At 41.4% G+C, this 13,529-nt stretch overlaps 3 protein-coding genes across 4 annotated transcripts; 2 read left to right on the forward strand and 1 right to left on the reverse strand.

The window, feature by feature from the left end:
• The first annotated feature begins 4,544 nt into the window (after positions 1-4,544).
• Positions 4,545-7,335, forward strand: LOC128303726 (protein bric-a-brac 1-like). Of its 2 annotated transcripts, none has more exons than XM_053040780.1 (7): positions 4,545-4,848; positions 4,956-5,089; positions 5,419-5,506; positions 5,578-5,674; positions 5,747-6,670; positions 6,772-6,907; positions 6,970-7,335. In XM_053040780.1, the coding sequence occupies exons 1-7, from the start codon at positions 4,628-4,630 to the stop codon at positions 7,029-7,031; spliced, it is 1,662 nt and encodes a 553-aa protein (XP_052896740.1). In that variant the 5' UTR covers positions 4,545-4,627; the 3' UTR covers positions 7,032-7,335. The 2 variants fall into 2 exon arrangements, with proteins under 2 accessions (XP_052896740.1, XP_052896741.1); XM_053040781.1 differs by having other exon boundaries at positions 6,973-7,335.
• An 820-nt stretch (positions 7,336-8,155) lies between these two features.
• Positions 8,156-11,284, forward strand: LOC128302417 (uncharacterized). Its single transcript, XM_053039238.1, has 6 exons — positions 8,156-8,373; positions 8,449-8,972; positions 9,034-9,142; positions 9,212-9,308; positions 9,368-10,714; positions 10,780-11,284. The coding sequence occupies exons 1-6, from the start codon at positions 8,156-8,158 to the stop codon at positions 10,918-10,920; spliced, it is 2,436 nt and encodes an 811-aa protein (XP_052895198.1). The 3' UTR covers positions 10,921-11,284.
• Positions 11,285-11,363: 79 nt separating this feature from the next.
• LOC128302419 (uncharacterized) lies at positions 11,364-13,443 on the reverse strand. Its single transcript, XM_053039240.1, has one exon. It carries the CDS (start codon positions 13,314-13,316, stop codon positions 12,120-12,122), a length of 1,197 nt encoding a protein of 398 aa, XP_052895200.1. The 5' UTR covers positions 13,317-13,443; the 3' UTR covers positions 11,364-12,119.
• Between the last annotated feature and the right edge of the window lie 86 nt (positions 13,444-13,529).

Here is a 13,529-nt window from a genome sequence, read left to right on the forward strand (position 1 = left end):
CGGCTGTCCTTTTATCGCTTATAGTTGTTTCCCCGTTGTTTTCTATATCTCTCCATTTGCGCCACAACAATCCTTTAAATTTGTCTTCATTGTTTACCCTTACTACTTCGTTTTGTAACGAATTTTCTGGTACAAGCTTTTGTTTCAGCGATGCAACTGTCGCGTCATATTTTTCGCCTAAAAACTGTTTCTCCTTAAATCTTGGATCAAGGAATATTGCTTCATCTACCAATACGTTATTGTAGTTTTCAAATCTTTCATTTAAATTGGAAGCTAGAATGGCAACTAGTTTTGCTACTTCTCGGGTTAACGTAATTTCTTGTTCTGCTCGACCCATTTCGAAAATTAGAGTTCTGATCAGGATACCCACTTTAGAAAGGGTAACGCTTTGTTCGCTCATTACTTCTTTTGTCGCTAAATCAAAGAACTGCAAAACTGTTACTGCCTGTTCCATTATCAACCAATCATTATCGCTAAGCCTACATTGAAATTTTAAACTAGCCATGCATGAAACTATTGGGATCTTATTTTTTAAGAATCGCTCCAACATATCAAATGTAGAATTCCAGCGAGTTGCTACATCCTGTTTTAATTTTAATGCTGGTAATTTTAAATTGAGCTGTATTTCATTTAGTTTTTTTGCTGCTAATCCGCTATGTTTAAAATGAGTTGTGATCCGTTTAACTTCATCTATTGTAACCTTTATACTATTTTTAATGGCGTCTTGTACGATTAAATTTAAAGAATGTGCAAAGCATGAAAAGTGAGGTAGTTCTAATTCCAAAGCGGCTTTCTTCATGTTCGAAGCATTGTCTGTTACTAAGCATACTATCTTATCGTCTATTTCAAATTTCTCCGCAACTTTCTTTATCCATAATGATATATTTTGAGCCGTATGAGATGCATTAAATTCGGAACATTCTAATAAATATGTGCGCAATTCAAAATTTTCGGTAATAAAATGGGCAGTAATTGCCAAAAAACTAACTTGGTTTAAGTTGCTCCAACCATCGGCTGTGAGAGAAATAGCTTTTGCCTGAATGAGGTTATTTTTGACGGAAAGTAATGTTTTTTCATAAATTGTTGGCAATAAGGCGTTTGTTAATGTTTTTCTGCTAGGCAATTCATAAGTAGGTTGCAGTTTTTTTACAAATAATCTAAAATACTTATCTTCTACCATACTATATGGATAGTATTCCTTGCACATCATAATTAATAGCGTCTCGTCTAGGTCACGCTTCACCTCCGCGGTTAGAGGTCTGCTGTTTGCGAAGTAACGATGTATGCCAACTAATTCTGCCGATGTTGATGGGATGTTACTCGAGTTTTTCACGATGTTTCCCAATGGTTGGTGCTCTTCTGTCCTTTTCGTAGGAATTGTCACGTGCTTCCTTTCAATATGGCGTTTTAAATTGGAAGTTGATCCGCCGCGATATGACAAGACTACATGACAATATCTGCACTTAGCTGTATTTTGTTCTCTCTCAAAATGTTGCCATACATCACTTGTTGTAGGAGGCATTATTAATAAGTTCCGTTCTATTAAGATTTGCGTTTATTATATATATCTAAAATGGATAACGAAATTATCGAAAATAACGAAACATTAGTTACTATACGTTGGATTATACCACAGAGCACTACGGTCGTATGATAGGATTAAAATTTAAACTTACCTCAAAATAAACTAACACAAGCTCATTCACTCAGACACAAATGATTTTTAGAATATTTTTGTAATTTGAATATATATTCAAAGTTGTTGTTGTCAAAAAACCTTTTACTAACACCTTGAGCACTTTGTCAATACTTAAGTTATACCGCTACTGCGTTCTACACTTCAAGACTGAATGTGTGCTATTGCCCGTGCCGACATCATCATCCTCTATTTATACCAATTTTTACTACTCAAATCCGTTTCGAATTTCACTGTTGCCTGGCACTAGTTTTTAGTGCACATTGCCACAAATTTCCAATTATAAGGAGACAAAAGTAGCTTACCGGTGTCAGTCGAAGTAAGTATTTCAAAGGAGAAGATTTCCTGAAAACAGCAAGCCCTCAACAAAGATGCAGCAAAAAAGAAGAAAGGATCTAATAGCAAACTCTAAACAAAGAAGAAGGAAGAAAGGAAGATACAACATCGGGAAAAAAGAAGGGAAACAGCAAACGCAAAAATAATAAATTGAGGCGTTTTTTTCACAATATACCCTTTGTTCTGTAGCGTCCGTGCTATTTGGGTTAGAACAAAAGAAAATGTAAAAGTCAAGCTGCAAGGATCTCCGATCCGAACACGATAATAAAAGAAGTGACCTCCACTTTAGTTCTATTCTGAGTTCAACGCCAGAGTAACCAAATTTCAAAAACTTTTATACTACGAACGGATGGTGCGAAATGCAATAATAAGAGTACGATAAAAGAGAAAAACAAAAAGCAAACAATACAAGGCCATACTTTCAAATGTCTTTAACTGTAAACGTAACATTTTTTTTGTAATAGAATTAGACTTCGAAAACTTCGAAATCCCCATGACAAAGCTCTTCAATCTATAGAATCGGAAACCACTTACTGCTTTGTTCAGGTCATAAAGCCATCGTAAGGTCTAAAACGTCCGATCGGCTAGCAAATAACGATAAACAGAACGATACCGATAATTATGATAATCAAAGTTCGAGTCTTTTATCAAAGGATAACATGGTTTATTGGAGTAAGTAGGAGAATTCGCACAAAGCATAGCTATCTTCGAATCTCTATAACTTTAAAATTATCAAACAGACAAACAAACATGGACTGATATACCGAACAGTACTGACCAACAAATATTATATCATTACGCAAAAGGTTACATTTACTTTCTGGGGGCTTGATGTCGCTATCAAACAAATCCTAATAGAAAGCAATGGCTATCAAAACGAACCACTTTTTGCTGATCATTTTTTCTAACAACATAGTGAAAGCTTTTAAACATTATTGGGCTTTCCCGGAATCGGAATCGTTGCACCTACTGAACCTACTTGGCCCGATTCCGACCCGAACTCGCTGCACCCACGGGTCGGAGTCGCTTATGGGCGCTTGCACCTACCGGAATCGTTGCACCTACTGAACCTACTTGGCCCGATTCCGACCCGAACTCGCTGCACCCACGGGTCGGAGTCGCTTATGGGCGCTTGCACCTACCGGAATCGTTGCACCTACTGAACCTACTTGGCCCGATTCCGACCCGAACTCGCTGCACCCACGGGTCGGAGTCGCTTATGGGCGCTTGCACCTACCGGAATCGTTGCACCTACTTGTACCTACGGGTCGACCCGAACGGGTTCGGGTCGCTTATGGAGCGCTCCGACCCGGTAGGTTCGGGTCGACCCGCACATCACTACTTAGGACTCGTGTGCTACTCGCCAAGGATCGCGGTTCAGCCGAGGGGTGGTGTAACAACAAACAACAGAGAAACATCGAAAATGCTCCATCGTTTTTGCCTCTCCAGTTCTCATGCGTTTATGCTGGCTATTGCGAGCAGCGAAGAACTCTCGCCGGAAAACACACGAGAGCATAATTATGCTCTTGACGTGGGCATGCGAGGTGACACTAAAGTTACTGGAGGGCTGATTTTGTAACATGGAAAGAAAAAGGAAGATATACAACACGTGTAGAAAGGCTATTTTTAAGGTTCATGAAATTTACCTTATTTTCACGATCAGAGACAATAGCAGATTATTAGCCTAGTCGAAAGATGAAAGTCAGTTTAAGGAAGCTGATCTTCAAGGGATCCAGCAATCGATTTTATTGTTTTGTCGCTGTTACTTGTCCCAAATTATTCCACTTGGTAGTAATACAGCAGCAACTACTCATAGAGAATGCTACTTAAGAAATTTTAGCAGATCTTCTCTGTGAACATAGCTCTAGAGTATGACTACGGAGACCAGCTTTCTTAGTTACTCCGCATGTTTTGAACACCAAGTGTTCAACTACCTTTGATTTCTTTAGATCCGGCAGCCAGTGGTCATATGTCCTACTTTTAATTTACCAGTTCGTTCGCAATGCTTTGTTCTTCGCCCTCCGATAACCCGTTGACTATTCCACCGTCTTTACATTTTTTGAATATCCAGAAGGCTCATATTCTGTGTTGGATCGCTAAATTAGTGTGAAAGGAATTTTAACTTTCTTCCGAAAGTGAAAAGATCGTACAATTTGTCGTCTTGCTCTTAAATACAAAATAGCAGCAGCTAAAGACAACAAGATACCGGCAAGTCACAGCCCGCACGCTTGGCTGTAGGTGAAGCGAAAATATTCGCCTAATTTTTCAACAAATTCCAACTCTTTTGCTACAGTTTTATAGTGAGATTTCCTTGCATTCCTTCCGCCAAATGATAAACAACGCGATATCAACAAGCCAGGGGGTGTGCACCACCCAAGGTGGTGAGAAAACGGCTTGCACTATATTCACCTCGGTTCGCAACAACTGTCACACTCCATAGATTTTGTTTATGTTGCAGCAACGCTTGGTTCTTGGTAATGAAAGAGGACGCAGAATAACCGAGAGGAGAGAGGGAAAGCATAAAAAAATCGAAGCATAATTAACGAGCATTAAAAGTGTGAAAGAAAGCCGAACCGCGACGTACTGCACCCGAAAATGGAGCTGAGCCAGATGTACAAGAAGAAGAAAAACCGGTGGTCGATTTCCAAAATCGAATTGCTCATCGATCTGTGGGCCGAGCATTACCGTGAGCTAAAATCGTGCCGACGGAATGACCACGTCTTCGTGAAGATGAAGCACAAGCTGGAGAAGAGCGGATGCAAGGTTACGGTGGAAGACATTCGGATCCGGATCAATAACCTTTCCGCCAAGTACAGGTAATTATCCCCGTTTGTGGCACGCGAACTTTCCCACGTTCTAACCTCGCGGTCGCGGATGCGTGCATGTCACGATGGTGCTGCGTACGGTGCGTTTCACTTCACAGGAAGGAATCGATGCTGACGCTGTCCGGTGGATCGCCTTCGCGTTGGCCACTGTTCAACAAGATCCACAACATTCTAAGCAACGATGCCGGCGGGCTGGATGAAACGGTCGAAACCCAGGAGGAAAGCATGGAAGGTAAGCATAATACAGTGTGTGAAAGGGGGGTTGTTCCTGTCTGTGCAGTCTGTGATGGTAGTGGCCATATTTAATGACCCTCTTTGTGAAAGAAGCATAGACAACATGTACACGGTTATTGTTTGCGACACTTGTCCAATCGGTAAACGGTACGCTGTGTTGGGATAAGAATGATAGAAATTCCGAAGTGTTTATGAACCATGAAACGGAATGAAATTAAATTATATGTGTGATGATGCCTCAGTCTATTGGTCCTGTTTGAAGCAGGAAGAGGAAACATGGAACTAATCATTGTTTTACCTGGATTACTGCAAAATTGTTTTCCTCAGAGACACCAGAGAGCAAAACTAAGGTGTACCAGCTGAAATGCAACTACAGACACGAAAATATTGACAACTTTTTCACCGATTTGTACTTGTGAGTATGGTGGCAATTCTTGCACAGTTTAATTGATCATTAACGTGTCCAAAATGCTTTTACTTTCACAGCAACCCACGTTACGCGGATGTAACATTGGTAACCTGTCACGATGGTGAAACATTCGCCATTCCAGCTCATCGTATGGTGCTGGGAAATTTCAGTATGGTAAGTATCTTGTGTAATTAACCTTCCGCTTGTGTGTCACTATGCTCTAATCCTATGTTTTCTACCTTACAGTATTTTGCAAACATTTTTGACAAACTCAACGTACCGCAAAACTCCAACACGTACATTGTGTTGCCGGGAAGCATATCGCACCAGACGATGCAGATACTGATGCAGTACATGTACACCGGCCAATCATCCGTACCAGAGTACAATGTGGACGATGTGTTGCGCAGCGGAGAGCTGTTGAAAATTCGAGGCTTTTGGAGTGAAAGCCGAACGGGAAGCCAGCAGCAACAGTCGTCGAGTATGGGCAACAAACGTCGTGCACCGGGTGCCGAACCTCGCAAGATGCACTACCGCCAACCAGGTACCTCATCGCAGGAAAGTAGCGAACCAAGCCGTTCGACAGCTGGCAGGTCGACGCTCACATCCGAGCTGCAGACGGAGATGGCTTCCGATTCTGGTACATCCGCACTGGATGCATTGGACGAGCAGAAACGTCTTGCTATAGCGGCGATCCAGCGTGATTTGCATGCTAGTTCGATGCGTGCGATGGCTCATGGTGCGGCTGCACTGTTCAGCAGCAGCCTCTCGGATGTGAAGCAAGAACCGACCGAATGGGACGATCTGGACGACGACAACGATTCGGACGAAGATGTTATGATTTTGCCGGAAGAAGCGGTCAAACCGAAGCAGGCTACGGACGGGAAACCAAAGCCATCGGCACAAACCTCACAGGCATCGGAACATTACTCTCTACAGCACCAACAACAACCCCAGCTGTTGGTTGGACAAGGGCCAGAAAACAACGATCGTCAGCAGCTGCAGGAACAATCTAACTCATCGCACCAGCAACAACCAATAGAACCCTCTTTGCCCTGTGATCTGTGCAACTTGTACTTTACAAGCACCGACCATCTGCTGCAGCACATCATCAGTTCCCATGGTGACGCTTCGGAAGTGCTGCGCAAACGTACCAGAATGGCAGAAGAAGTGAGCAAACGATGGTCTTCACACGGAATTCGCAATGCAGTCGGATGATGCAATAGAAAAGGGTGTTAATGTAACGAATTTCTGTTTTATTTCATTTGTAGGAAACCCCACTAAACAACATGCGTTGTGACTTTTGCGGGAAGTTCTTCACATCAGCAGTTGACTGGGCCCAGCATGTTCTGCAGGTTCACAACGATCGCACCGCGGAGTTACAGCAACAAATGGCCCAGTTTTCTGGTAAGCTGTGCGGTACGATATGTCCCCAATGAAACCCCCTTAATTGTGTCTTCTCTCCACAGAAGAGCTGATGCCCAGTATTAGCAAAATTCGTTCCATCGCATCAACAAGCTCGGCTGACTAATGATACTCACGATAGGGCCCGGGACGGATGGAGAAATGATGTTCCGGGTGGGACGGAGAACAAAAACGATAACCTCGATTGAACAATTTTATGATATACTCTATTTTACCCCTTCCGTTTTTTACCGGCTATGACAGTTGCTTCTTTGAATATTAGTAACTTTGCTGCGAAGCAGAGTACAGATACAACTACAAAAGAAGTTACGAGTAGAAAATTATACAACACTAGGCAATAAGGACTTGTAGTAGAACATAAACATAGAGCATAGAGCAGACACATTTGCGCACATGTCGAAATATACGTTTTAATGAACTCACGCTATATGATTTACATTTTTGCAATAGTAACACGGTACGTACCTTCGTAGTTTGGTGATCAGGCATTGTTGTAGAAGTTGCATCGTTCGTACACATACTCAATTTAAAGTTTTTTGTTTTGTTTGGGACCCGTTTGTGTACTTTCTCCCTAACAACCCAAATTATTCTTAACACGTGTGAATTATTTATCATCTTTTTAAGGGTTAAATAATTCTTAGCTATTGCTAAATGTGTAAAGAAGAATAATGTATCCTATTTGGCCTTAGATTAAGTGGAAATTAGAATCTTTTGTTTTTAATCTGGGTGTATTAATCATTGTAATACACCAAGTAGAGATTATTCTTATTACAGACATTCTTGGCACGTAAGGACGATCCACAGTATTAATTGTACGGTTGGATTTACCTAATTCAAGGATTAAAGAAAATTGTTTTGTAACTGGCTGGAATTTGAAAATCTGGCCATGGTTTATGACCACATGTTCATTACTGTAAATGTATGTCGCAATAGTGGAAAATTTGGTGAATTGAAAACATTTTTGCCCGAGTAATAGTACAACAAGCTTTAATAATTAGTAAAACAGATTAATTTTTTATATAATTTACAACTTATAACACAAAATGTCACAACAGTGTCCGCGGCGCGTCCATGTGTAGTTATTCCTTTTGTCAAACTGTCAAAAAATGGCAGCGGAATAGCGTTATTTATTTTGTTTATGTTTCACGGTTGCTCCAATATTTAGAAAAAATATCAACGTTGTTGCAATTTTATCGTTGAATTTCTGTTAATAGTGGTGCTTGAAACAAGATGTCACGCCGTGTCGTTAAAACTAAAAATCGTTGGACAACGGCCCAGCTAGAACAGTTGGTAACAGTGTGGGAGAAATACTACCAACAACTCAAGGCAGGCCGAGGCCATGAAGAAATTTACGAGATGATGGTAAATGAACTCAAAACCGCGGGATGCCTCGAAGCAACCGTAAAACAGGTTCGAGGACGCATACATAACCTCAGCGGAAAGTTTAGGTAAAGGATTTGCGTGCAAAGAAAGCAGTAATAAAGAAGCATCACCGATTAAGTTACGTTGTTGTCCAATTACAGAAAAGAGGCAAGCGAGTTTCAGAGAACTGGTATACCATCGCAATGGAGTTTGTACAACAAAATTGCGAACTTCTTCGAATATACTGCTCCGATGCGCTATAAGAACATAGGTCCCCCGGTGTACAACATGTTAGAGTATCTGGATATGGATATCGTCATGCAGAAACACATTGAAAGTCGCACGTCCAACAGGAAAAGAACAGAACAGTACGAAAATCCGAGAGAGTTTGAGCTGGATGAAAATTCGCTGGATATGGAGGATGATGAACTTGAACCTGACGAAGATTCTATGGATGTTGAAGGTGCAGATCAAGGAGAATATTCCGATAATGTACAGTACGATGATGAAAACACGGCCGATGGATTTCATGAAACAGAAGGTTCGAAATCGGATCGGCCTGGAGAAGAAAAGGCAAACAGGCAGGAACAATCAGAGCCTGAAAAGAAATCTGAAACAAAGAAGTCCGACACGAAGGGTATTGGTACGGTACTGGATACAGATTCGTCAACAGATACAGATGATGGTATGCTTTGGGCTTGCTATGTATGACTATGCACTATATGTGGACTGCTCTTTCATTTTAGATTGGTCTGTTGTGGAATCATCGGAACAGATATACAGAAAACGAATGATTCATATTAAATCTTCCTTCCGGCATGCAGTTATTGAAAATTTTTTGTCTCAACTGTTCAGGTAAAGCGTGTAGTTGCAAAAAGTATTAAAATGATGCTAACTTATCCATGTCTACCGTTTGTTGTGCAGCAATCAGCTATATGCGGACGTTATGTTAATAACATGCCACGAGGGTACCACGTGTGTATTGCCAGCACATCGAATAGTTTTGGCAAATTTTAGTGAGGTAAACATTGATTAGAATAACACAGTTTCAATTTGCTAAACATCAACATCATTTAACAGTTCTTCTCCAGCATACTGGGAGCGCTGAAACCGAACACGAACGGGAATCCAATTACCATATGCCTTCAGCCAGACATATCGCAACCTGTAATGCAGCTGCTGCTGCAGTTCATGTACACAGGCAAAGCGTCAATTGGGGATGAACTCATGGGCGATTTTGTACGTTGCGCACAAATTCTTAGAATACGCGGTGTTTGGACTGAAGAACATGCGGAGTTTGATGAAAAGCGCAACAAACAGCCTTTTCAGTCTAGTAGAAAGCCTTCCGAGGCAGGCAGGAAGACAGCGAACGAAAGCGTTAGTTCCTCGTCCTCCTTGGACGAGGAACGCTCCACAACACACTCACAAGTAACGGTGATCCCTCAATCTTCAAAAGATACAGGCAGCGATACGGGAGAAACAAGCCAGCGGCCAACAAAGAGGCGCAAAAAATTGACTAAGAAAGCGAAACGTATGCGCGAAGAAAGCGACCAGAAATTAGAAAATATGGAAGTATCGTCTATAATCGGGTTTGATCTGTTACGATCAGATACTGAAACTGAGGACAACAAACAGGATGTAAATGAAAAACAAGCGGAACGCAACGATACTGGAACGAAGATCAAGAATGTCGAAGATAATGCAGTTGACCGTTTTGAAAGGAGCGATTATGGTAAACATGACGATGACTTCGACGATGAGGATGAGGATGATAGCGAAGAAGATACGTGTTTAGATGATGAAGAAGCGGACGAAGAATGCGAGACCGAATACATCGAGACGGAAACAGACACAGAGAACGCTATCCACGATACTGCGAATGAGGATTCAGTAAGCACAACAGCTGTGACAATAACGGAACCAAGGCCAGAACAAGAAACTGCACCAACACCTGAAGAGATAATCGAGCTGGAAAAGATACAACTTCATGATCGGATAGAACAAAATGGTAATATCAACGGATTCAGCCCTCACGATGAGGATTCACACGAAAGCGCTCCGTCCCATGACGAGGAAGAATTAGTACGTGAAATGCCAGTATCGGTAAACACAAACCGACAGGTGCAAGTCGCTACAAAACCACCCGATATTCACCGTAAACTTAAAACCGTACCGTCAGCTTCACGTAACCAGCAATCCTCCCTAAGGCAAACGAATTCTCAGACTACCCATTCAAGCAAACCGATACGGCAATTTAACCAGCAAACTTATGCAAAACAATCGACAAGTCGAGATCAGTTCGTGCCCAAGGCACGGTCGGTGTACAGTTGTAAAATATGTGGCAAGCGCTTCAACACGAGCGACGGTTGGGTGGAGCACGTGGTTTACGAACATTCTAAAGACGAGCAGCTAACGGTCAACAATTCGGTGAGTTCGGAAAAGTAGCTGCGCTATGATCTTTGCGCATAATTGATTTTTAATTTGTGTTGCAGGAAGAACACCTGACGATGTTGCAGTGCGATCTGTGCAGTAAATATCTTGGTTCAGAATACGATTGGGTGCATCACATATTGAAGAAACACACGGAACGGTACCCTCATTTTCACGAGGAGCTCTCGATGTCGGACGAATGAGTATTACTTCGGTCGTCTTCCAATGGAATGCGTTGAAGAGATGTGGCAGAGTTTACTTTACGTTGTTTATTTTATTCAGATTATCGGGCTGTACAGAATTTGTTTGTAGCCCTGTATTTTTAGACGTTAGGCGCTCCACCCGTTTGTATAACACTGTTCCAGGGAAGGTTGAGTTAAAGTGATAATCCTGCGTACCTTCCTGTTGTAGTAAATGTTGTCCCGCAGCGCATTGATGAAGTCGTACAATGCCAGTAAGTATGAATGGGAGAAGTTGTTGGACAATGCGCTTCTGGGAATCTAGCCACCAACGGTCGTGTATATGGAACAAGATCACTTAAATGAGCCAAGCTCCATGGAAAAAAATAATATCGGTTGATATATATTCAAGATTACACAGTTTCACTTTGACTCAATATTCTGTGAACGGTGCTTTTGCAAGGGTGTAATTGATTTTTTAAATGCTAAGAACATCGATACAATAGCTACTTGTATTTTAGATGTTATTTTAAGATAACGCCATATGAACATGGAACTGAATCTAAACATCGTTCAACAATCCGTGACACACGAAGAAGTAAAAAGAATAATTAACTAAGTGTACAAATTTTTAATAGAGCATAAGAAATAAAATCTCAAACCTGTTTCTAAATAGATACTTTTTCTTGCGATTTTGGCATCAATTTCGCGCAGACAACCACGAAGTAAGATTGAAATTTTCCCAGATGTTTTATTTGTTTTTAACAATTTTACTTTTTTGTGCTTCCAAGCACACGAGATACATTTCAGAATAAAAATACAACTAAACAGAAATATTAATATTACAGAAATATGAAATATTAATGTTATTTCAAAAAACACATTTTCATTTACAGAAAGAGTCGAATGCAGTCGAGTCTTAACCAATAAACCAATACAGCAACAACTTACTATTTGCACTTTTACAACACTTTTGTGGTATATTAAGATTTCAAGTATGGAAAAGTCCGGGCGTCAAAATGTGTGATGGTATAGCAAAAATTCAGATTGAACTTTCCTAAAGTTTAGTGAGGTAAAACGGCCATGATTGTTAGAAGGCACTCTTTTAGCACACGCTCTTAGAGCATACATGAATATTTTATGCATGCATTACTAAGGTAAGATTGTATGTTATAAAATTCTGTAGCACAATATGCTTTAAGCGATGACGAAAGCAGCAGTTATTACAGATCATCGTGCGGTGTAGAATCATGCGTAGGTACTAACTGATGTTTCTTTGTCAGCTTAAACGCTAAAAATGCGATTATCGCAACACCAACCAAAACCGCAAGGCCAATGCCTACGTACAGCAGAATCTCGTTGGTGGTGTTTGATTCGGGGGAGTCAAGTTCCTTTGTTCTTGTCGTATCAGTTGGGATGCTCGTTGTGGTAGTCGCTCCACTATCCGTTGGTGACTGAGTCACGGTTCCCTCGGTGTTATTTCTCGGGACGTATTTAATGAATGATAAGCAGCATAGTCCTTGAATGCTTTCGAACCCGAGCTGGCATTTTCTGGATTGGGTCGGCGTTTCAACGTCCTTTTCTTTGAAGTGTGCCAATAGTAATTCTAGTAGATCGCATCGAAAGCTATTCCCATCGAGATAGAGCCGTTTCAGAGCCGGTAGGTCTTGTCGAATGTCGGAAACAATCAGATTGGACATTATGGTGTCGCGCAGATACAGTTCCTCCAGGTTGGGAGTCGTACGGAACACCTCCAAATCGAAGTTACTCGGTGTGATTGGATTGCCCGACAGATCAAGCAGCTTCAGTTTTGGCAACGTTAAACGGTTGTTATTCTCTACGTAGTGTGCATGCATGTTCGTCGCGTACAGTTCGGTCAAGTTGGGTAGTGAAGCGAACTGGGATAAATCGATTATTCCTTCGTTGTATTCGGCAATGGCAGTTTTGCTCAAATCCATTACTTCCAATCCTTTCAAACTATGCATAATGGTGTTGATGCCCATGAGTGGATTCTCTTGTACGTGTAGTTCTTTCAGCATCGTGTCCGAACTTTCGATGAGTAACTTGGTAATCTGATTCTTGTCAGCGTACACAAACTTTATATGGTTTTTTATTTTAAGCGTCTCCAGGGTTCCATTCCTCGCCACTAGTGTTTCCAGCCGAGGAAACTGATCAAAGAAACCATCCGGTATGCTGGGGAGGTCGCAGTCAACGAGGGCAACCCTGGATGCGTTTGAGCCGGTGAACTCGGGTTCGGGCTTACCTTTTTTCCATGCAAGCGATCGGAACACGCAAAACTGGTCCCTTTTGTTGGGGGCGTACTCGTACTGTTCGACTGTACATTCCAAGTTTTGGGCCACAATTAATGAAACGAATTGCAGGATAGTTATTCCTACTGTGATAATGTGGAAGAAATACATCTTCAACTGCGCCAAATTTATGTTCCGCAACTGGGAGCGTCCCCAAACCAGAATTCTGACTTAAACTATGCTGCTGTTAATGAAAGATGATTCAGAGGGAAATTTCCCCTTCGAATGACGACCAAGCGTTGCTTAAGTCGCGATTACACGGTACGTAAACAAATTCCTATTTATCTTGAATAGTGTCAAAAATTGTGATAATTTGTACAACAA

Source organism: Anopheles moucheti, chromosome 3 (genome assembly GCF_943734755.1).
Source record: "Anopheles moucheti chromosome 3, idAnoMoucSN_F20_07, whole genome shotgun sequence".
Classification (NCBI taxonomy): Eukaryota; Metazoa; Arthropoda; class Insecta; order Diptera; family Culicidae; genus Anopheles; species Anopheles moucheti.